The sequence below is a fragment of the Prionailurus bengalensis genome, chromosome C2, assembly GCF_016509475.1.
Source record: "Prionailurus bengalensis isolate Pbe53 chromosome C2, Fcat_Pben_1.1_paternal_pri, whole genome shotgun sequence".
In the NCBI taxonomy this organism is placed as follows: domain Eukaryota; kingdom Metazoa; phylum Chordata; class Mammalia; order Carnivora; family Felidae; genus Prionailurus; species Prionailurus bengalensis.
In genome coordinates, this window is record NC_057350.1 from 133556642 (window position 1) to 133578056 (window position 21415).

General features: G+C 39.0%; 2 protein-coding genes across 3 annotated transcripts in view; one reads left to right on the plus strand and one right to left on the minus strand.

Moving 5' to 3' along the window:
- CAPN7 (calpain 7) overlaps nucleotides 1-16329 on the plus strand; it is a 42356-nt gene extending 26027 nt beyond the window's left edge. Inside the window, exons 13-21 of one of the 2 annotated variants that reach the window (XM_043595430.1) lie at nucleotides 992-1136; nucleotides 1263-1362; nucleotides 1687-1822; nucleotides 2361-2436; nucleotides 6162-6307; nucleotides 7090-7152; nucleotides 12760-12890; nucleotides 15057-15149; nucleotides 15242-16329. In XM_043595430.1, coding sequence (XP_043451365.1) covers nucleotides 992-1136; nucleotides 1263-1362; nucleotides 1687-1822; nucleotides 2361-2436; nucleotides 6162-6307; nucleotides 7090-7152; nucleotides 12760-12890; nucleotides 15057-15149; nucleotides 15242-15386 — 1035 coding nt within the window. In that variant the 3' untranslated portion in view covers nucleotides 15387-16329. The remainder of the gene's footprint in view (nucleotides 1-991; nucleotides 1137-1262; nucleotides 1363-1686; nucleotides 1823-2360; nucleotides 2437-6161; nucleotides 6308-7089; nucleotides 7153-12759; nucleotides 12891-15056; nucleotides 15150-15241) is intronic. The other variant, XM_043595431.1, reaches the window with a different exon arrangement.
- A 1937-nt stretch (nucleotides 16330-18266) lies between these two features.
- The window catches only part of SH3BP5 (SH3 domain binding protein 5), a 77171-nt gene continuing 74022 nt past the window's right edge, over nucleotides 18267-21415 (minus strand). Inside the window, exons 8-9 of the mRNA XM_043595432.1 lie at nucleotides 20243-20503; nucleotides 18267-19751 (exon numbers count right to left, since the gene is read on the minus strand). Coding sequence (XP_043451367.1) covers nucleotides 19549-19751; nucleotides 20243-20503 — 464 coding nt within the window. The 3' untranslated portion in view covers nucleotides 18267-19548. The remainder of the gene's footprint in view (nucleotides 19752-20242; nucleotides 20504-21415) is intronic.

Consider the following 21415-nt stretch of genomic DNA (forward strand, 5'->3'; position numbering starts at 1 on the left):
ACAATCTCACTGGGGAGTCAAGGCTGGTACATTTGCACAAGTAGGAAGCAAGATACAATGGGAACTTATTTGTTTTAAACTAAAGTAATATGGAGTGTTAGCACTAAAATGTTTAAAGAAAAGGTAGTAATTAATTAAAAGGAGAAGAAAACTGATTGCTAAATATTTTGCATACATTACTTCATTTAATCTTCACAAGAGTGTTCTAGGAAACATTGTAATTTTTATTTTATGTGTGAAGAAACAAATGCTCAGAGAGTAAATGATCCCCACCCAAGGCCCATAAAACTGATAGAGCTGGTGTTCGGTCCCATTTCATTCTGACTCCAAAGTCCATGTTCTTTTCCTCTTCACTGCTTCAGTCTGCACTGAGAGAGGGTCAGTGGAGGAAAAAGCTAAGGAGGACCTGACAGGATCTGAAGGGAGGGTGGTCACAAGGGATCAGAAAGGGCCTTCTGGGGAAGGGAGACAGCGTGGTAAATCCCTTTCGAGGTAAAACTGAATAAGGATTATTTGTGGGAATTTTGAGAGGAAAGACTAAGTTAGAGCCAAAGATACATGGGGTATGAATACTGGAAAATAGAGTGGGGCCAGGGCAGAGTAGGCTTTGAAAGGATGGGAAAGTCTTGATGCTCTAAGGCAGCACCATGCAAAAGAACCTCCTACCGTGATGGAAATATTGTGTATCTGGGCTGCGCATTAACTGCTAGCTGCACATGGTCCTTGAACACTTGGAATGTGGCTTGTGTGACTAAGGATTTTTTAAATTTTAAAATTTTAATTATCACCTGTGGTTAGTGACTACCATACGGACAGCATAGCCCTCAGGAATAGGTAGCCATTTACAGTTTTTGATCAGATGTGTGACCTAGTGAAAGTGTTGATTAAAGAATATTTCAAGTGGATTTGGAAGGAAAAGTGTTCAAATATAATTAATTAAAAATAGGGTAAAACTCTTTTGCAACTTTATCTCCTGCTTTTTTATTAATAGGGGCTGCGATTTATCCAACTGAAAAATCCTTGGAGTCATTTACGTTGGAAAGGAAGATACAGTGAAAATGATGTAAAAAACTGGACCCCAGAGTTACAAAAATACTTAAACTTTGATCCTCGAACAGCTCAGAAAATAGACAATGGTAAGTATCTTTTTAATTTTAATACCATTTGATCTTTAAATAACACGGTTTCATAATATGAAAGGTATTTATTCAAGTCATTTATCATTAAGATATTTTATGGATTAACAGACATCTAATTTTCAGGAATATTTTGGATTTCATGGGATGATCTCTGCCAGTATTATGATGTGATTTATTTGAGTTGGAATCCAGGTCTTTTTAAAGAATCAACATGTATTCACAGGTAACTTTTTTTCACATTTCAGAATATGCTTTATGGTAGTCTCTACTTTTTTCATATATGAGGATTCATTTATGAAGGATTAAGTTATATATATATTATATCATTTATGAAGACCAGCATTCTTTTGCCATGCCCACAGATGACTGCCACGTAATTAGTTATTTTGTTTATGTATTTCTCAGTTATGCCAAAAAGTTTTTAAACAATAAAACAAAAATCCTGATAACTTAGTTGTATTAGACACACAAAGCTTTTAAAAATAGTGTTCTACTTTAGCTCAATGAGAAATTAATTACTACTTTCTTTGTTGACTTTATCTTTTAGTACTTGGGATGCTAAGCAAGGACCTGTGAAAGATGCCTATAGCCTGGCTAACAATCCCCAGTACAAACTGGAGGTGCAGTGTCCACAAGGGGGCGCTGCAGTTTGGGTTTTGCTCAGCAGACACATAACAGACAAGGTACTGATCCCTTCCTTATATATCTATCCCGTACAGAAACTTTAAAAAATGTAATTAGACCAATGTGAACAAGATATGTAATTTGATCACCAGCCTGTTTCATTTATGTAAGTGGCTTGAAAATAGTGTAGTATTAGGTAAATGTTTTCCTCTAAGGAAATTTATATACTTACAATCTTGTTCAGAAATCATCTTTGAAGAAAAATGGGAGTTTATGCTTTTCAGTGAGGGTTTTGAGGTTGATTATATATGCTTTAGGTCTTAAGAGTATTAACATTAAAATACTCTGAAGGGGGTTTGGAGATGTTAAATCATTAGGCCTGATTCTATAAAGGGAAACTACCATAATCTTAATAGCCTTAGTCTTGTTTAATGTATTACTTTATACAGTGTTAGTCATCCTTGAAATGAATTTAATTCAGAGAACATTTTTTATAACACTAAGTAGCTTAAATGCTCTTAAAATTTGAATTTTCTTCCCACTTAAGAGCATTGTGAGCCCGTTTTCCTAACTACATTGGATTCTTTGTACTTTTAGGATGATTTTGCCAATAATCGAGAATTTATCACAATGGTTGTATACAAGACTGATGGGAAAAAAGTTTATTACCCAGGTATGTTTGGTAGACAAACATTCAGACAAACAATTGAAATTTTATTTACCTGATTACATTTAAAATGACACGCTTTACGTAGATAATATGCAGAAATAATAATGCTGATAGACTAACAAAAACCACTCATACAGACGAGGTGGTATTTATACTACTTTTGTGTTTTGTTTTGATTTGTTTTTAATTTAGAGACCTCAGGAATTTGGGATTCCTATATTCTTATATGTTGCTGTCAGAGTTTTATTTCTAAAACTAATATCTTTTTCTCTGATCAAAAATTCTGTGGTTTTTCCCTGAACTCCTGGATAAAATCTAAGCTCTTTGGCATGGTTTATAAGCCTTTTGATATTCTGACCTTAACCTTCCTGTCACCTTTTATCTCATGCCGTAGCTTTTCACAGTACCCTCAGTGAGGTACTGGCTACTCCTGAACATACCATGCCCTTGTTTCCCCTCTTTTCATACAGTTTCTTCTCCTAAGGATCTCTCTCCTCCTTGTCCTCTACCCATTTTTTTCCTTTTACCCTAGTTTGTGTAATGAACATGGTTAATATCCAGCTTATATGTTACTTCTCTGTGATAACCTTTCTGCCAGGCAAAGTGAATCTTTCCCTCTGCAGGACTCCTGAGGCATTTAACATGCTGTATTGGAACCACTTTGCTTTCACATTTTAAAAAAAGTTTATCACATATTAAATGATAGGAACTGTTAGTTTATGTTCTTGTTGGAGAAACAGATAATAAGAAAAATACCAGATAGTGATATGTGTGTAAAGAGATAAATGGAGTCATGTGTTAGTGACTGGTTGGTTGCTTTGGTTAGGTGGCCATGGAGGGCCTCTTTGGGAAAGGATAAGAGGAACCCTAAATGACAAAAAGGAATCAGTCATGTAAAGAAATCGAGGGAAAAGCATTACAGGCAGAGGGAAGAACAAATACAAGGACTCTGAAATGAGAAAAAGAAACAGAAAAAAGACCAGTAGGCCAAGGGTGGTGTGATACCAAGAAGTCAGAAAGATATGCAGGCTCAGATCACATGATGTTCTGTAAGCCACAAGGATTTGGATTTCATTCTCAGTGTGTTGAGAAATCTTTGGAGGGCCTTGATCAGGAAAATGACTTGATAGAAACTTTTTTTTAAAGAACATTCTCTGTAGAATATATTGGAGGGGGCAAAAAAATAGAAGCAGAGAAACAAATTACATGATTTTGTATGAGAAATAATGGTGGTTTGAACTTAGTAGAGAAAGAGTGGACAGATTTGGATTTCAGTAGGATTATCAGGACTTGAGTTGATGTAGGGGGCAAAGAGGAATCAAGACTGATTTCCTGTTTTTTGGCTTAATTCATAAAAAGCCGCTGCAACATTTACTGAGATGGGTAAGAGTTGGTGGGGGTGGGGAGGGACCAGTTTTGTTCTGGAGTAAAATCAAAAGTAAATTTTGTGGTTTTGTTACATTTAAGATATCTATTAGATATGCAAGTGTATAAACTAATTAAGCAATTGGATTTGGGGGAAGAGTTCTGGGATAAAGTCCTGCCATTTGAAGACAGGACTGTATACCAATGGAGAGAGTTGTAGGTATAGAGATGAACACTCAGAACCTGACCCTGGGATTCAAACATCTTAAAGTTGAGCAGAGGAAGGTTGCTGCAAAAAATTAGAACAAAATACCTGATGAAATAGAATAAGGTTTCACATGACCCAAGGAGAGAGAATATTTCATGAGGGAAAGAATGAGCAACTGCATCTGTTGCTATTTTAGAGGTCAGGAAATTTAGGTTAGAGAAGAAACAAATGGACATAGCATCTTGGCAGTCATTGTTGACCTTAACAAGAACAGAGTTGGTGGATAGGTGGACTTATAAGCCCAGTTAGAAGTGAATTGAGGAGAGGCTGGGAGGTAAGGAAGCAATTATTGACAGTTCTTTTAAAAAGGGCAAAGAAATGGGCATTACTGGGGGAGATGAGATGGAAAGTGGTTTTGTTAAGTCTTATTTAATCAGAGGAAAATGATACTCATACCCATTACACTGTGAAGGTCATGAGGCGGGCACTGATTCCTATCAGTCAATATCCCTAGATATCCTGGAATGGACAAGGCAGTATGTCTAAGAATTAAAGTTAAACTAGCCAGATTTTCTATTCATATGTTGGCCACTATACAACCAAAAAACCAAATACTGTGGCTATATATTCTTAGCATTAAGATGTTTATATGTAGGCTTTCGACCTTCAAAAATATTTTTGTTACTCTTTTTATTTGGATTCTCTTTTTGTTTTTTTTAAAACAATGCTCCCTCTTACATATGATGATACTGCCTTTTCAGAAAAGAGTACTTTCTGGTTTATAATTTTATTTTCATCACAACACGCTGAAGAAAATTTTTAAAATACTCTGAAATTGTTTCTCATTTCACAGAAGAGTAAACTGAGACATAGAAAGGTTAAAAACCTTGTCCTTGGGGCGCCTGGGTGGCGCAGTCGGTTAAGCGTCCGACTTCAGCCAGGTCACGATCTCGCGGTCCGGGAGTTCGAGCCCCGCGTCGGGCTCTGGGCTGATGGCTCAGAGCCTGGAGCTTGTTTCCGATTCTGTGTGTCCCTCTCTCTCTGCCCCTCCCCCGTTCATGCTCTGTCTCTCTCTGTCCCAAAAATAAAAAAAAAAATAAAACGTTGAAAAAAAAAAAAAAAAAAACCTTGTCCAAGATCACAGATAGGCCCTTTTTCTCTTCACTAGATCACACCACTGTGAGCATTAGAGACTTTGCCTGTTACAGATAGATAGTAAAATGTTAGTTATTTCAATAGATTACATTATAAATATTCAGTGTTCCTAAATAAGCTAAGTGATATAGCATTGATTTTAAATGACATGTACTAATTGACATGCATGAAATGATTCTATTGCATTGGCCTTGATTGAGGAGACATCAGAGAATATATTCAGTAACATTGTTTGTAATAGAAAAATACTGTAAATAATCTGTCAGACTGAATAACTAGATGGGGGTATAAATAAGTCATTCATATAATGGAATATCATGCAGGCAGTTTTAAAAGGAATAAACCGTATCTGTGTAGAACAATATGAATCTTAAAAACATGTTGAGTGCAAAATGAAAGCTTAAAATAAGACCTATGCTGTCCTTTTTTTAGATATATGCCCACAGAAATAACATTCACTCATTCATTCATTTTTAGGGATGTGTGTGTGTTAGCATCTGAAAAGCCCACTAAATCCATCAGAGTGGAACAGAATAGGACTAAGGGTGGTGTTTAAAAGGGACTTTGTTTTATAAAGAATCTAGTATGACAAAAAGTGTTATTCAGTTATGAATGGTGGGGAATATATCTGTTGGTGGGAAGTATATTTTTATATAGTTCTTTGCATCTTAAAACATTTCCTCAAAACAAAACAAAGCAAAGCCAATCTTGACTTTAAAATCCCGTTAGAGAAAAATGCTACATAAGGCTTACTAGGGATTATTTTATACCTCATTGAATGTATTCCAAAAGATTCCTTTTACTTACTAGAAATTATTTAAAGTTTTAAAGTGTTTAATTACAAAGTTTTAAGTTGAAATTTAAATTCTCTAGTAGCATTATATTTTAAAGATTGAATCAGTTGGGGGGGGTCCATCCATTTAATTTTTTTCGTATCATGAATTATAAAACTTAAATTTAAAAACTACAGAAACTAAAGCATAAACCTACTTTTCTGTAGGTGACCCACCTCCATATATTGATGGCATTCGAATTAACAGCCCTCATTATTTGACTAAGATAAAGCTGACCACGCCTGGGACCCATACCTTTACATTAGTGGTTTCTCAGTATGAAAAACAGAATACAATCCATTACACTGTCCGGGTGAGTAAACCAACATACAGTGACAGAACACGATAATATAAAGTACATAGTATGCTTGGCCTCATAAGTGGGATTAGCTATAGAAGAAGTTTATATCTGAAAATTGATTGTCCTCTATAAATTTGTGTGTTTATCTGTATATCAGTTCGGTATTAAATTATGCTTCCTGCAGAGAGTAATGCTTTTGAAAAGTAATGTTTTTATTTTGAGTGAACATTTTAGTTTTCAGAATAATAATTTAGTCCTAAGGTAATGTGGTATGTTGGACTAATAAGTTCTATTTCAGATCAAGCAGTTAAAAACTTCTTTAACCTCTATAATACTTTCATTGAGTTAAAAAACACGACTTTGAACTTAGTGAAAGGAAATCAATTGCTTATAAACATACTGTTCTCATGTAGCTGGGAAGGTTATTTTAATTTTGTTCTGCATAGGCTGTTTTCCCATACATCAGTAAGGGAGCTCAATTTGAATAGACTTTTAGAGACATTGGGGAACTGCTTCTACCCCTTTATTCTTCAGATGCAGAAACTGAGGCCTGGCGAAATTGTCCTGCGTCAAACACACAGAAAGCCAGGACAAGAACCCCAGCTGTTCAGTTCCCAATTCATTAAACCTGACTTGATAACTAGGCTGTGTACAGAATCATGGCTTTTATGTATGCCAACTAAGTTTTCAGCCTTCCAATATATTCTTTTATCACTTTGGTATTTTTATAAGTATACACTTTATCAGTACAATAAACTTTTTTCTTTTTTTCAATCACTTTTTTTTTAATCTAGGTATATTCAGCCTGCAGCTTTACTTTTTCAAAGATTCCTTCACCGTACACCTTATCAAAACAGGTAAGAGAATTCTTTCTCTGGGTCATAATCTCAGAAAAATCTTAGAATTCCCTTGCCTTTTTCTCCTTTTCTCACTTTATCTTTCACATTTAACAATTAAACATTCTGGACTTGACAGTAACACAAGGGAAATGTAAGTAGCCTGCAGTCTGGGTTGGAATACGAGATCTTCAGTGAACAACATTCAGTGAATCTGTGGGAAGAACTAAAGTTCACAGAAAGAAGATTATGTAGACTTTGGTCATTAGGGAAGGGTTCATCATGTAGACGAACCTTTAAAGTAGAATTTGAGACTGGTTTTGCAGGGTGTGCTAGATGTGTAGCGCAAGATTCGAGGGAGAATTCGTGGCTCCCTTGTCAAATGTTAATTGACCATACATATTTGGGATTGTTTTGATAACCGTAGCTTTATAGCATAGCTTGAAATCAGAAAGTTTGATATCTCCTGCTTTTTCTTTCTTGGGATTTCTTTGGCAATTCAGGGTCTTTTGTGGTTTTATGTAAACTTTAGGAGTGTTTTTTTTTTTACTTGTCATTAGAGTCCTGATAGGGATTGCATTGAATTTATCGATGGCTTTTGGTGGTGTTGACATTTTAACAATATTCTTTCAGTTCATGAACATAGAATACCTTTCCATTATTGTGTCATCTTCAATTTCTTTTATTAGAATATAGTAGTTTTCAGATTAGAGATCTTTCACCTCCTTAAATTTATTCCTAAGGATCTTATTGTTTTTGATGTTACTGTAAATGGGATCAGTTTCTTTTTCAGAAAATTTGTTAACAGAAATATTACTGATATTCTGTATGTTAATTTTGTATCCCGCAGCTTTACTGAATTTGTTGATTAAATCTAACAGGTTTTTGGTTGAGTCTTTAGGGTTTTCTATATATAAAATGTCACGTCCAAAGAGAGACAATTTTACTTCTTCCCTCCAGTTCTAATACATTTTCTTTTTCTTGCTTGATTGCTCTAGCTAGGACTTCCAGAATTATACTGAATACCAGTGGTGAGAGTGAACATCCTTGTCTTGTTCTCCTGATCTTAGAGGAGAAGTTTTCAGTTTTTCACCATAGAGTATGATGTTAATTGTGAGCCTTTATTATGTTGAGATATGTTCCATCTATGGCTCATTTCTTAGAGAAGAGTTTATATCATGAACAGATACTGAATTTTCTCAAATGCTTTTTCTGCATCTGTTGAGATGATTAGAAGATTGTTTTCTTTTGTTCTGTCTTTTATGATGTATCACATTGACTGATTAGCATATGCTGAACCATCCTTGCATCCCTGGGAATAAATCCCACATAATTGTGGTGAATGATCGTTTTAATGTGCAGTGGAATTCGATTTGCTAAATATTTTGTTGAAAACATTTATATCTGGGGGTGCCTGGATGTCTCAGTGGAGCATCCAACTCTCAATCTCCGCTCAGGTCATGATCTCACTGGTTCATGAGTTCGAGCCCCATCTCAGGCTCTGTGCTGGCAGCATGGGGCCTGCTTTGGATTCTCTCTTTCTCCCTCTCTCTCTGTGCCTCCCCTATTTGTTCTCCTTCAAAATTAATAAACTTAAAAAAAAAAAAAGAAAATGTTTATATCTGTGTTCATCAGGGATATATTGGCCTATAGATTTCTTTTTTTTTTTTTTTTTATAAATGTTTTTATTTTTGAGAGAGAGAAAGAGAGATAGCACATGAGCAGGGGAGGGGCAGACACACACACACACAAACACACAGAATCCAAAGCAGGCTTCAGGCTATGAGCCATCAGCACAGAGCCCCACACGGGGCTCGAACTCCTGAGCCATGAGATCATGCCCTGAGCCCAAGTCAGACGTTCAACTGACTGAGCCACCCAGGCGCCCCAGGCCTGTAGATTTCTTTTCCAGTAGTGTCCTTTTCTGTTGTTGGTATCCCGATAATGCTGGCCTTGTAAAATGAGTTTGGGAGCGCTCTTTGATTTTTTTGGAAGAGCTTGAGAAGCATTGGTGTTAATTCTTTTTTACATGTTTGGTAAAATTCACCCGTGAAGTCATCTAGTCCTGGGTTTTTTTTCATCAGATCTTCAGATTACAGATTGTCTCCTTACTGGTAGTTGGTCTATTCAGATTTTCCATTTCTTCTAGGTTGTCTAGTTTGTTAGCATATAGGTGTCCTGTTATGAGCCTTTGAATTTCTATGTTATCAGTTGCAGTGTAGCCTTTTTCATTTATAATTTTATTGACTTGGGTCCTTTTTCTTGCTTAGTCTAAGGGTTTGTTAGTTTTATCTTTTCAAGGAACCAACTCTGTTCATCTTTTTTTTTTTTTTTTCCTGTTTTCTATTTCATTTATTTCTGCTCTGATCTTTATTATTTCCTTCTGCTAACTTTGGGCTCAGCTTGTTCTTTTTCTAGTTCCTTAAGGCATAGAGTAAGGTTATTTGGGATCTTCCTTGCTTCTTTTTTGTTGCTGTTTATTTATTTATTTTGAGAGAGAGGGAAAGTGCATGAGTTCAGTAGCAGCAGAGGGAATCCGAAGCAGGTTCTTTGCTGTCAGTGCAGAGCCTGATGTGGGGCTTGATCCCACTAACAGATCACAACCCTAGCCAAAATCAAGAGTCAGGTGCTTAACTGACTGAGCTACCCAGGTGCCCCATTCTTTGTCTTTTAATTGGAAATTTTAACGCTTATGTTTACATTAATGATAGTTAAGGACTTACTATTGCCATTTTATTGTTTTCTGGTTGTTTTATAGATCCATTCTTTGTTTCTTATCCTGTTGTCTTTTTGTGTGTGTTTTGAAGTCTTTTGGTATACAATAAGTATGCTCTGACTTTATTGGGTTCTTTTGTGTAATTACTACAGGATTTTTCCTTACTATTACCATGAGGCATGCATAAAGTATCTTAAACTTATAATACTTTATTTTAAACTGATAATAACTTAATGACTTCAGTGGAATTCATGTTTTATACTTCTCTTCCTCTTCACATTTTAGGTTATTGCTGTTACAGTTTACATGTTTTTAATATTGCATAACTAATAACAGATTATTGTAGTTATTATTTTTACTACATTCAGGGTTTTTTAACTTTTAAACTGCAGTGCTAAGTGAATTATGCATCAACTATTACCATATTCCAGACTCTAACTATGACTATATATTTACTATTACCAGTGAGATTTACACTATCTTTTTATGTTTTTATGATATTAATTAGCATTCTTTTACTTCCACTTAATGAACTCCCTTTAGCATTTCTTATAAGGCAGATCTAGGGGTAATGGACTCCCTCAGCTTTTGTTTAGGAAACCCTTTTATCCCTCCATTTCTAAAGGATAGCTTCACCAGGTATAGAATTCTTGGTTGATTGCTACCTTCTTTTAGTATTTGAAATATGTCATCCTGTTCTGTCCTAGCCTGAAAAAGTATCTGTTGAGAAATATGCTAATAATCTTATAGGAGGTCCTTGTATGTAATCTCTCTTTCGTTTGCTGCTCTTAAAACTGTCTTTGACTTTTGACAGTTTAATTAATAATGTGTTTGGTGTAGCCCAGTTTGGGTTCAGCTGTCTAATCCTTGGGCCTCATGGACCTGGATATTCCTCTCTCTCCCCAGGGTTTGGGAAAGGTTTGCTCTAAATATACTTTCTCTGCCTTTCTCTCTCTTCTCTTTCTAGAATTTATGTAATGCAAATATTGTTTCTTTTCATTGTGTCCTATAATTCCTATAGGCTTTCTTCACTCTTTTTCATTCTTTTTTTGTTTTATTCCTCTGGGTAGTTTTCGATGTCCTGTGCTCCAGATCGTTGATTGTTTCTTCAGCACTATTGAGTCTACCTTTAAAACTCTCTACTGATTTCTTCAATTATTGTATATTTCAACTCTAGGATTTGTTTGCGTGTTGTTGTTTTTTTCCTTTGGATGATTGCTATTTCCTTATCAAACTTGTTTTGTTCATTCGTTGTTTTCTTAATTTTGTTTTCTTATAGTTCATTAAACATCCTTAAAGATTATTCTCCATTCTTTGACAGTTTAGATCTCCATTTTCTTAGGGTTATTGGAGCATTATTAGTTTTTTTAGTGATGTCATATTTACCTGCATTTTTGTGATCCTTGGTTTCTTATGTTTGTGAATCTTCACATTTGAGTAATCAGGCTCCTCTAGCAGACTTTACAGCTTTGTTTGGGCAAGAACAGTTTTCCACCAGTTAGTTTAGTTTGGGTTTCTGGGTGTGTCTGTTGGTATTGGCCTTGGGCAGATTGGGGCCTGCTATGATTGTCTGTTTTTGGGCAAGGCAGCTGTTAGAACTCTGAGGACAGGGATGGCGGTTGTGCCACTAGCTGAGAACAGTTGGGTAGGACTGCTGGCTTGGTCCCTACCCAAATGAAGCTGTGGATCTGGCTGCACAGCTGCTTACATTCTCTGGTCAGGCTTACGTACTACTTGGGACTACTGTAGTCAGTAGTAGATCGTAATAGCAGTGAATTAGTTTCCCTGCTTTGGCTGGGCAACAGAACAGGACCCAGGCATTGTGCAGTTCATCGTGCGGGAACCCAAATCAGGCCAGAATGTGCACTGAATTTCCTAGTCCGGAGAGGCCACCAGTGTTGCTCTGCAGACAGGGCAAGCCACAAGCTGTGCTTTGCTCGAGTGCCACTGTGAGCAGGGGTGTTGGGTTTGGCGGCTTCCCATGTGCTCTGGTTAGATTCCTTAGACAGCCTGAAGGTTGTATTCCATGATGAACGGGGCTACAAATTCCTCGCCTGGTGGGCTCAGCAGGAGATGCAGCTCTTTGTCATCTTAACACAAGCCCACCTATATACCACATTCCATAACCAAACAAGGCCACAGGCTTTGCTCTGAAAACTATCAGTTCTGCCTACCACTTGGCTAAAGCGCCACTAGAGCGCACAGCATCCAGTAGTTGTCACCAGCCCTTCTGATCAGATTGGGCTGGAAGGCACTCTACAGCAGTTGGAGCTGTGATTCAGCTCCTTGGGTGGGTATGGGCAAACCAGGCTCTAGGGCTGGCAAAACTCGTTCGAGTGTCCAGATCAGGCAGATCTGCACCCCGCCAAGATCCCTGGTCAGAGCGTACCCTGCACTTGGTTCTGCATGAGCCAATTACTACTTGGACACTGCAGGTATGAATTCAGTCTGCCAAGGTCCATGCACTGGTTGTTGCAAGCTCCCCCTGCCTCCGCTGCCGCAGATTGCCCTGCAGTCCTCATGGTGGAAGGTCAGAGTAAGGGCTTCTGCAGAGTAATCCATAATGCTGGGGGATGCTGGTTGGCCACTGGAGTAATCGGACTCAGGGGAGACCTGTCCACATGGTGCGGTGCTGGCCTAGAGACAATGGGGTCCACAAGTATTATTTCTCTTCGCCTTCTAAGGCAGTTTGTCCTGGTCTCTGTGGTGCACGGGGGTCCTTCAGTCTCACCCCCATGTTTAGGATTCTCTCAGTGGTGTCCTACTCTTGAATAGCTGTTTGTTGTCCTTATGAGTGGGAGCAGAGGAGGAACCTTTGTTGCCATCTTGGTGACCTCATTCCCTTTCTAAAGTCTTTAAAGTAGAATTGGAGAATGAGAAGTTTTATTAATACAGAAACTTTGTTTTATTAGATTAATGGAAAGTGGAGTGGTCAGAGTGCTGGAGGATGTGGAAATTTCCAGGAAACTCACAAAAATAACCCCATCTACCAGTTCCATATAGAAAAGACTGGGCCATTACTGATTGAGCTAAGAGGACCAAGGTTTGTGATTAAGTAACTTTCTTAAATTAATATCTTCTTAAAAATGAGTTTAGTGGAACACAGTAGGGTTTTGAAACAGACTTATGCATATACATGCACTTGATTAATGAAAAAGATGGCATTGCAGAGGAGTGGGGGAAGGATGGTCTGTTGAGTAAATGTGCTGAAATAATTGAGTATCTGTGTGCCAAAAAGGTCATTAGACAGCTTTCTCACATCAAATCTATGTTAATGACTACAGGACAAAGATTTATAAATATGCTACATTAGTAAAAAAGAAAAAAAAATCGAGTTTAAAAAAAAAATAAAAACTCAAATAGGCATGATGTAAGTGGAAGAGTCCCAAATGGCTAATAAGCCTTTATAAGAGCCAACCATTTGTAACAACCCAAGTGTTCATCGTGGCATTGAAGATTATAGAATAGTCCTAGAGTCCTGCATGACAATGAAAATAAATTACAACTACCCAGAATAAGATAGAGAAGTCTTAAAAACAATGCTGAGCAGAAGCCACACATAACAGAATGTCAGCTGTGTGATTCCACTTCTGTGAAGTCAGGCAAAACTAAACTATTATCTAAAGATGCACACTTAGGTTATCAAACTGTATAAAAGCAAGAAAAGGAGGAGGTTGGAGATTGGGTGAGATAGGTGAAGGATTCAGAGGCACAAACTTCCATTTATAAGTCAGAAGGATGAAAAGTACAACATAGAGAATACGGTCAATAATATTGTTATGTGGTGACTACAGTTACCCTGGTGAGCATGACATAGAGAACTGTCGAATCACTATGTTGTATTCCTGAAATTGATATGTCAACCAAGCTTTTTTTTTAAAAAGCAAGGAAGTGTTAAATGTTTGCTTTATGGGGACGGGATTGGTAAGGAAAGGAGCGTACAGGGACTTCTGTGGTGCAGAGAGGGTTGTATTGATTTAGGTAGTGGCAACCCGTATGTGTATTCATTTATAGGTTATTTAGGTTATTCTGTGTACGTTGTGTTCTGTTTTTTAATTTTTTTTTTTTAATGTTTATTTTTGAGACAGAGACAGAGCATGAACGGGGGAGGGGCAGAGAGAGAGGGAGACACAGAATTGGAAGCAGGCTCCAGGCTCTGAGCCATCAGCCCAGAGCCTGACGCAGGGCTCGAACTCACAGACCACGAGATGGTGACCTGAGCTGAAGTCGGACGCTTAACCGACCGAGCCACCCAGGCGCCCCTGTTTTTTTCAACTTAAAAAGGTTTAAAGCACACAGAATAAGAATAGTACATATATCTAAATAAAACAGTTTTTGCCTTTTTTACAAACTACTTCAAAAACTCAATCCTTTAGATGTGGTTAAGCTATTTTTCTACAGTTTGATAGGTGAAATAATGTATTTAGTTGCCCTTTTGTATTCGTCAATAGAGTAAAAGCATTGGACAGTGTGTATTTTTTCCTTTGCCTATTCATGTCTTTTGCCCATTTTTCTCTTGGAATTGTCATGTTTTTCTGAATTGTAAGCATGAATAAGGATCTGTAGCACATATTTGCAAATATTTTTCCCAGATTGTGTTTTGTTTTGTTTTGTTTTGCATAGAGAAAAATTTCCAGTTTAAAGTAATCAGACCTGTCTTTTCTAGTTTATTTTGCTATGGGCAGGAAATCTCACCCCGATATCAAATTTTTACATTTTTCTAGTTCTTTTATGGTTTACTGTTAACATCCACATAGAATGTATATTTGGTGTGAATACAATTTGACAGGGTTTTTTTTTTTCACCATCTTAATCCTGTCTTTACGGATTTAGAATGTCATGTTTACTATATGCTTATTACTTTTGTAAATTTAGGTTTTATTTCAGGGCTTTCCCTCTCCTTCCACTTTTTCTGCATACAAAGACAGTATTTTACCACTGAAATTCCACAGTATTCTCTTGAGAGCCTGTGGTAAAAATAGTTTCTTCTAAAGTAAGTTAAATATTAATCTCCATACCTTCAATTTAAAAATATAAATGGTATTTTGTATAATTAAGAGTAAAAATAGTATGCATTTCAGAGTGTTGCCTGCTCCTAAAGCTTTAGAAAGCATATGCTTGATTTAATAGTGTATCTGTACTTTATTTTTAGGTATGTGTTTGATACTACTTAATAACAGTAATTGGTTTTTGTTGTTGTTGTTGGCAGGCAATATAGTGTTGGATTTGAGGTTGTAACAGTTTCCATGGTGGGAGACCCTGGTCCCCATGGCTTTCAGAGGAAATCTAGTGGTGACTATAGGTAATGTTGGCATTTTGATTGCATCTAACTTGTACTTTACTTTCTGTGGCTTCATCTTCTGTAAACTTTGTTCTCATTTTCCTTGCATACAGGTGTGGGTTTTGCTACCTGGAATTAGAAAATATACCTGCCGGGATCTACAATATCATTCCTAGTACTTTTTTGCCTAAACAAGAAGGACCTTTTTTCTTGGACTTCAATAGTGTTATCCCCATCAAGACAACACAACTTCAATGATGCAGATTTCAGCATTTACTGGATTTTATACTTACCGAACATCAACTCTCCGAATGAAGACAGAAACCCTCAGAACAGAATTAAATCTCTAAAAATGTCACAGTGGGATCTGGTGCTTGGGTCACAGTGTTTAGAAATGTATGTAGTCAGAATTACCCTAAATCACTTAGAAGTCCTAGTTCCACGGTTTTGTGTGTACAAGGAGTTGGTTTGCATCGAGGGGCCACATCTTATAAAAGCACGTGCTGATAATTAAAGGTTAGACTCCGCACTGTGAGATGCCTTTGCTGAAAGAGCTGTGACCAGATAGCAACAGGACATATCCGCTCACATGGTGGAATAGTAGGCCGACATAGATCCCGAAATATTTATATTTGTCTTTTGGCAAAGCATGTCGTAAGTTAAACTTGCTTGTGTTGTGACTCTACATCTTGGGCAACGAATTACCAAATGAATCATGTCGCCATAACAGATTTTAATTCTGTACTATGACTTTCAGTGTTTGTGGCCCAGATGTTATGAAAGAATAAAGCTTTAAGAAATATTTTAACTTAGTTAACAATGAAGGTTGTTGAACTTAGGTACCTGTCTCCCATTAATTCATGTGAAGAGAACTGAGATAAATTCATTATTGGAATGCTTATTTTTTATCAGGCTGACTGAAGGTAATAATCTTAAAAACTGCTCTTATGGTGACACTGAAGAAAATACAGTGGAAAATTTATATGGTAACTGTGGTTGCATTTAGAGCAACTGCCAAGGTACTACTGCTGTGTATAAATTCCCAGTTTACATAAAAATCCATCAGAGCAGAATGATGCTCAAGGTTTTAAACATCTGAAAATAAGGTGGAATTTTTCATTGTCTCTGCTTTATAATTATCACAACTTATTTTGTATTTCTACTTCCTTTAATTGAAATAAAATCTTTATACTTATGGAAACTGCATAGTTTAACCTAGAGAAATTATTAAAGGACTTCATCTAGTACGTTCCATCTAAATGAAAATTTATACTTAAATCTGTTTCATATTCAGAACAGTGATTTCTACTTTGGTAACTATTTTGTGCTTTCAATTTTAGATGGATTAATTTTCTGTAGCCCTTTAAAAAGAAAAATTTGTAGCGTGAAGTGTATTTTAAACACATGACTGGAACCTTTTGTATTCAATACAGTAAAACCTTCGTTTGCAAGCATAATTCATTCCAGAAACATGCTTGTAATCCAAAGCACTTGTATATCAAAGTGAATTTCTCCATAAGAAATAATGGAAACTCAGTTGATTCATTCCACAACCCAAATAAATTCGTATAAAAATGATTATAACACTGTAATATAATACAAAATATAAAGAAAAAAATCTGCACTTACTTACCTTTGAAAACCTTCGTGGCTGGTGTGACGGAGACGAGAGGGGAGGGTGATTGTGTAGGACGACTTTCCCTATAATGGAATCACGGCTATCGGCTCAATGGAAACTTTTTCTTTTTGTGTGACTTTAACAACCTACCCAATGACATTTGCTTTTGTCTCCTTTTGAGGATATCGTGGAAATGTGACATTGTGTTGTCGTTAAACAGATTCATCGCTCACACTGCTACAGCCTTATTCGAGTGGTGCTTTTCTACAAAATTTTGCACTGTTTTCCACATTTTACACATCTCCCTAATTTCATTTGAAGTGAGGGATTCCTCTTAGACGAGACGCAGATGTAGACTTCTTACAAAATCTTGCAATTTCGGCCACTTGCATACCTTGCTCCTACTTCTCGATGACTTCTTAACTTCCGCCGTAATGATCTCCTCCGCCTTACTGCTTTTCTTTTCAACCTTTTTCCGCATTCGGGCCATTGTATATATGCTCGCACAGATATGGACTGCGATATTAATAAACTTGTCATATACTGTATTTAATGTTACTGGCAATAAGGAAAGGTTCTACATCCGCAGGCAGCCTGACCTAGAATGAAGCAAAGCATTCCTAAGTTTACTCTTGTATGGAAAAGCAAAGGGCTGTCCGTAGGTGCTTTAAAGTGACAAAAAATACACTAGGGCCAGTTATAGGCACCTCCCAACATTCTGAAAAATCATTGATTTCTGCTGAACACTATGGCCTGAGACTGAGCATGGGAGACATCACCCACAATCCCACAGAGAGAACGAACCACCGCTGGCTAAGTTGTGATCATGTGACATTCAGCATCGCATACTACTATTGCAAGACCTGGCTCGTGTATCAACTTAAAATTAGAAATCTTTGCTCGTCTTGCAGAAAATTCACAGAACAAGTTACCGCAATCCAAGATTTTACTGTATATTGTACAGGGTGGAAAATGAAATAAAACCAAATCCCTGCCTTCAAAATTCTAATAGAGGCCTACACATGAGCAATACACTATTGAATTCTATAATAGAGCTCCACGCATGGTGCTACAGACATAGCAGACCAGGTGTGGCTGGACCAACACAGAAAACAGATCCTCAACTAGAGGCACAGGACAAGCACCTGGGGGAGCTTTTAAAAGCTCAGTACCCAAGTATACCCCAAATTAATAATACTGGTCTCTAGGGTTAAGACCAGGGAGTTTTTAAGCTTCCCAGGAGACTCAAGCGCAGCCGACTGAGAAGCATTCCTCCAACACCATCACCTTGTCTACTTTTCCCCGATGCCGTGTCTCCTTACCGCTCAGCTTTAGTAGCAGCCAAAGTAGAATTCTAACTCAAACCTTGGTAATCGGGACTTCAATTATTAGGACCCAGGACCTTAACTGCAAATGAGGACCGATGGTCACTGCGTTCCATGCCCCTCCTTGAAGCAGGCTGCTTAGAATGGAAGATTTAGGCAACATCGGGGTTTGTTCTTTGAAGACACAGAAAGGTAAACAGTTTCTGAAGCCATTTTTATTACACTCAAGGAATTAAGACAAGTACAAAATAACCTTGGAATTAGGATACTGGATCAGTCATTAAAAAAGGAGAAAACACTATAGTATGAAGAGATTTACAAATGACTAAAATAGACAAGCTGTGTCAGAATTCACAGACAACTTGAAATGGGTTTGCTTTTTTTTTCCTTTTAGAAATGCTAACTTTTCTTAACAAAAAAGGACAAATAAAATACAGTGCTCTAAATACGTGTAACCGTGAAAACATTAAAGAAAAGCAATCTTAACACTTACTACTATTAGCATAACAGACTTCATTGCTTCTATTTAACAGCCTGTGCCAACACATGCCTACTCCCTTTCCTATCTTTAAGGAACGATTCCCTCTAAGAAATACTAATGCAGCATAACCCTTAAATAATTTATGTTTAAAGTCACAACCTACAGAGAAATTGACACCTTGTCAATCTAGATATAACAATGGCAACCATTCTTCACATGCACTTCTCTTAAGAATCAAGTCCCTTGGCTGGCAGGATAAGGTTTATGCTACAGACTCTTCTCTCCCACAGCCACAAATCACCTTCTATGGTATGTCCCTGCTACTCTCCGTCCCTCCCATCCCCACGTTGGCATTCACCTTTCCCACCCCAAAAAGTGCAGTTCGTGGTAACCTTTATAGAAAATGGTTCTAATGGGTATCCCAGCTTCTATGCTTTTTTAAAAGCCCCTTCCGAATACCAGAGGTGGTGAAAAGGAATCGTGTTCTTGGATTTTTTTTTTTTTTTTTTTAAGCCTTTGCTGGGTCAAAAAGGTGTTTTCTGAAGATGTGAGTTTTGTTCTTGTGTTTTTTCATTTAGATCCCCTGGGATGTAAAGGAGAGAACATCTCCCATTTTCCCAAATTGAGGGTAAGAGAAAGGAAAGAGGAGCAAGCTGTTGACCCCAGGTTGGCTCAGCTTCCCAGTCCCTTTCCTGGCTCTGGTTCTTTCACAGGAACTAGTTATTGCTTCCACAACACGGTCACAGGTAATATTCCACAAAGGCTGTGACCCTGGTCACAGTCCACCGCAACAACGCCTCTGCTCTGAAAAACAAACCAGCCCAAGAGCTCTTTCCCAGAAGAAAACTCTTCAGCCCTCACGGTCACAACTTCATTAGTGCAGTGTAGAGTAAACGCTTAAGATTTGGCATGTATTAAATGATAATTGGCACAATGTTCTCCATACAGCTCCATGTATAAATACAGATATGCCCTTGGGCCCGGGCTTCGGATGGGTCAGCCAATCTGCACCGTTTTTATGTCAGCAATAATCCCGTCTCTTCCCTTTGAGCACTGGAGGGAGAGCTGCTTCATCCTGTTCTCCAAGGCCTGGCCCTCGCGGGCGCTGCTGCTTTGGCTCTTGCCACTGCTGTTGCCGAGACCTCGATTGTTGTTGGCTTTGTCGCTTGTTTTATTCTCTGCCCCTTCTGCCCTGTCTCCTACAGAAACGCAAAGATTATTGAGTGAGTACTGACAGTTCTAAGAGTCACCTGGGCCCGAGCCAACTCCGCCCTCTGGGATCTCCCAGCGCTGCCCAGCCGTGCCTGTCACAGAGCGTTCTCCATCGTGGGATTACTGCTCAAGGCATCTTATATATTCCTTAGCTTTAGAGATGATCTGTCACATTCATCTAACAGCTGGAAAACAAACCTCTCTGGCCTGCGTTCGTCAAGGGGACGGCTATGATGACAGACCCAGAACCCAACGTGCACTCTGAAGAAGAGCTCAGGAGCGGAGCCGGGAGCCCCCAGGACGGCAGCTGGCGTCTCAGGGATCGATACCGACCGCGTAACAGCACATTCACAGGGCCCCGTACCACAGCGCCGGGGGTCCTGAGAGCCGGCAGAGGTCTAGAACGGTGCAGGGGTCTGGCCGCCCAGGCAGTGAGTCGTCTGGCACGGGCACTACCGGCGAGAGCGCGGTAACTCACCTCGTTCTACCTCACATTCCGGGGAGGAGGCCCCGCTGCATTCGCTGCGAGGGCCCAGCACCGGGAACATCATCCCGAACTCTGCCAGAGACACGGGGCTGGGCAGATCCAGGCTGCCAGGCCTTACGACCGCAGGGAATTGGTCGGGCATCTCAGACGGGCTCGCTGGTCCTGAACTGAAGCTGGACACAGACTGGGTTTCCGAGTCGTCTTCAGACACAAAGTTGCTGCAGCTGTCGTCTTCAAAGGCCTCGGAGGCCACTAGGATGAGAGAGAACACCGCTCAGGGCTCTGCCCGACAGCCGCCCGGTTCCCTCAACACCCCCAGAAGTGGCCCCTGCTGGCCAGCAGCGCCACACGGCAAGGGGCCTGCACAATCCTTGCCGCCGCGCGCACGCGCCCGAGCCTGCGTGACCGGACTATAAAACAACTTGAAGGGAAGCGGCTGGATCCCATGGATACTCCGTGTCCTTGCAACAACTTTCTAGCTCCTGCCCTAGAAGTCGGCGTCTGCTACCTGAAGACACGACCTAAAGGTGGAAGGTGAATTCAGCCACAGATCAGGGGCTTTTCTCCACCCCGGGCCCCTGCACAGAGCCACACGGACGCGGGAAGGCAGCTGGCGCCGTGTGACGCGTACTGAACAAAGCCGGTCAGACTTAGCAGCTTTCATCTTCCACACGGTAGAAGCAGGAGCTGCTAGAAGCCACAGTCCCGTGTGGAGTGTCTGTTGGGGTTTTGTGATCTTCCAGGTAACGTGCATAAAAGACACACTCGGGGCCTAACTAGCTGGGTCACCATTTGCTGCAAAAGGATAAAATTCCTTTACAATGAACGCTCTGTGGCTGGCGCCTCACTCGTTTTGTGGATCAGAATAACCAAGGCCCAGAGGACAGGTCATTCTTGTGGTTTGAAAGCCACTTCAACCTTTAACTGTTTTCCCCTCAGCCTGCACACGAGCCTGATTAGAGCTTTCATGTTCTACTCATCTTCCCTCCTCCCTCATCTTTAAAAACAGCCTCGGTAGCGTCCCCTAGAGGACTACCATAAACGAGAAGCACTGTAACGCTGAGGACAGAAAACAGGGTCCTACCTGAATTCAGATCCTGCCTCCGCTACTTGCTGTGTACTCTTGGTCAGGTTACTTAACCTCTCTGAGCTTCATCTTCCTCT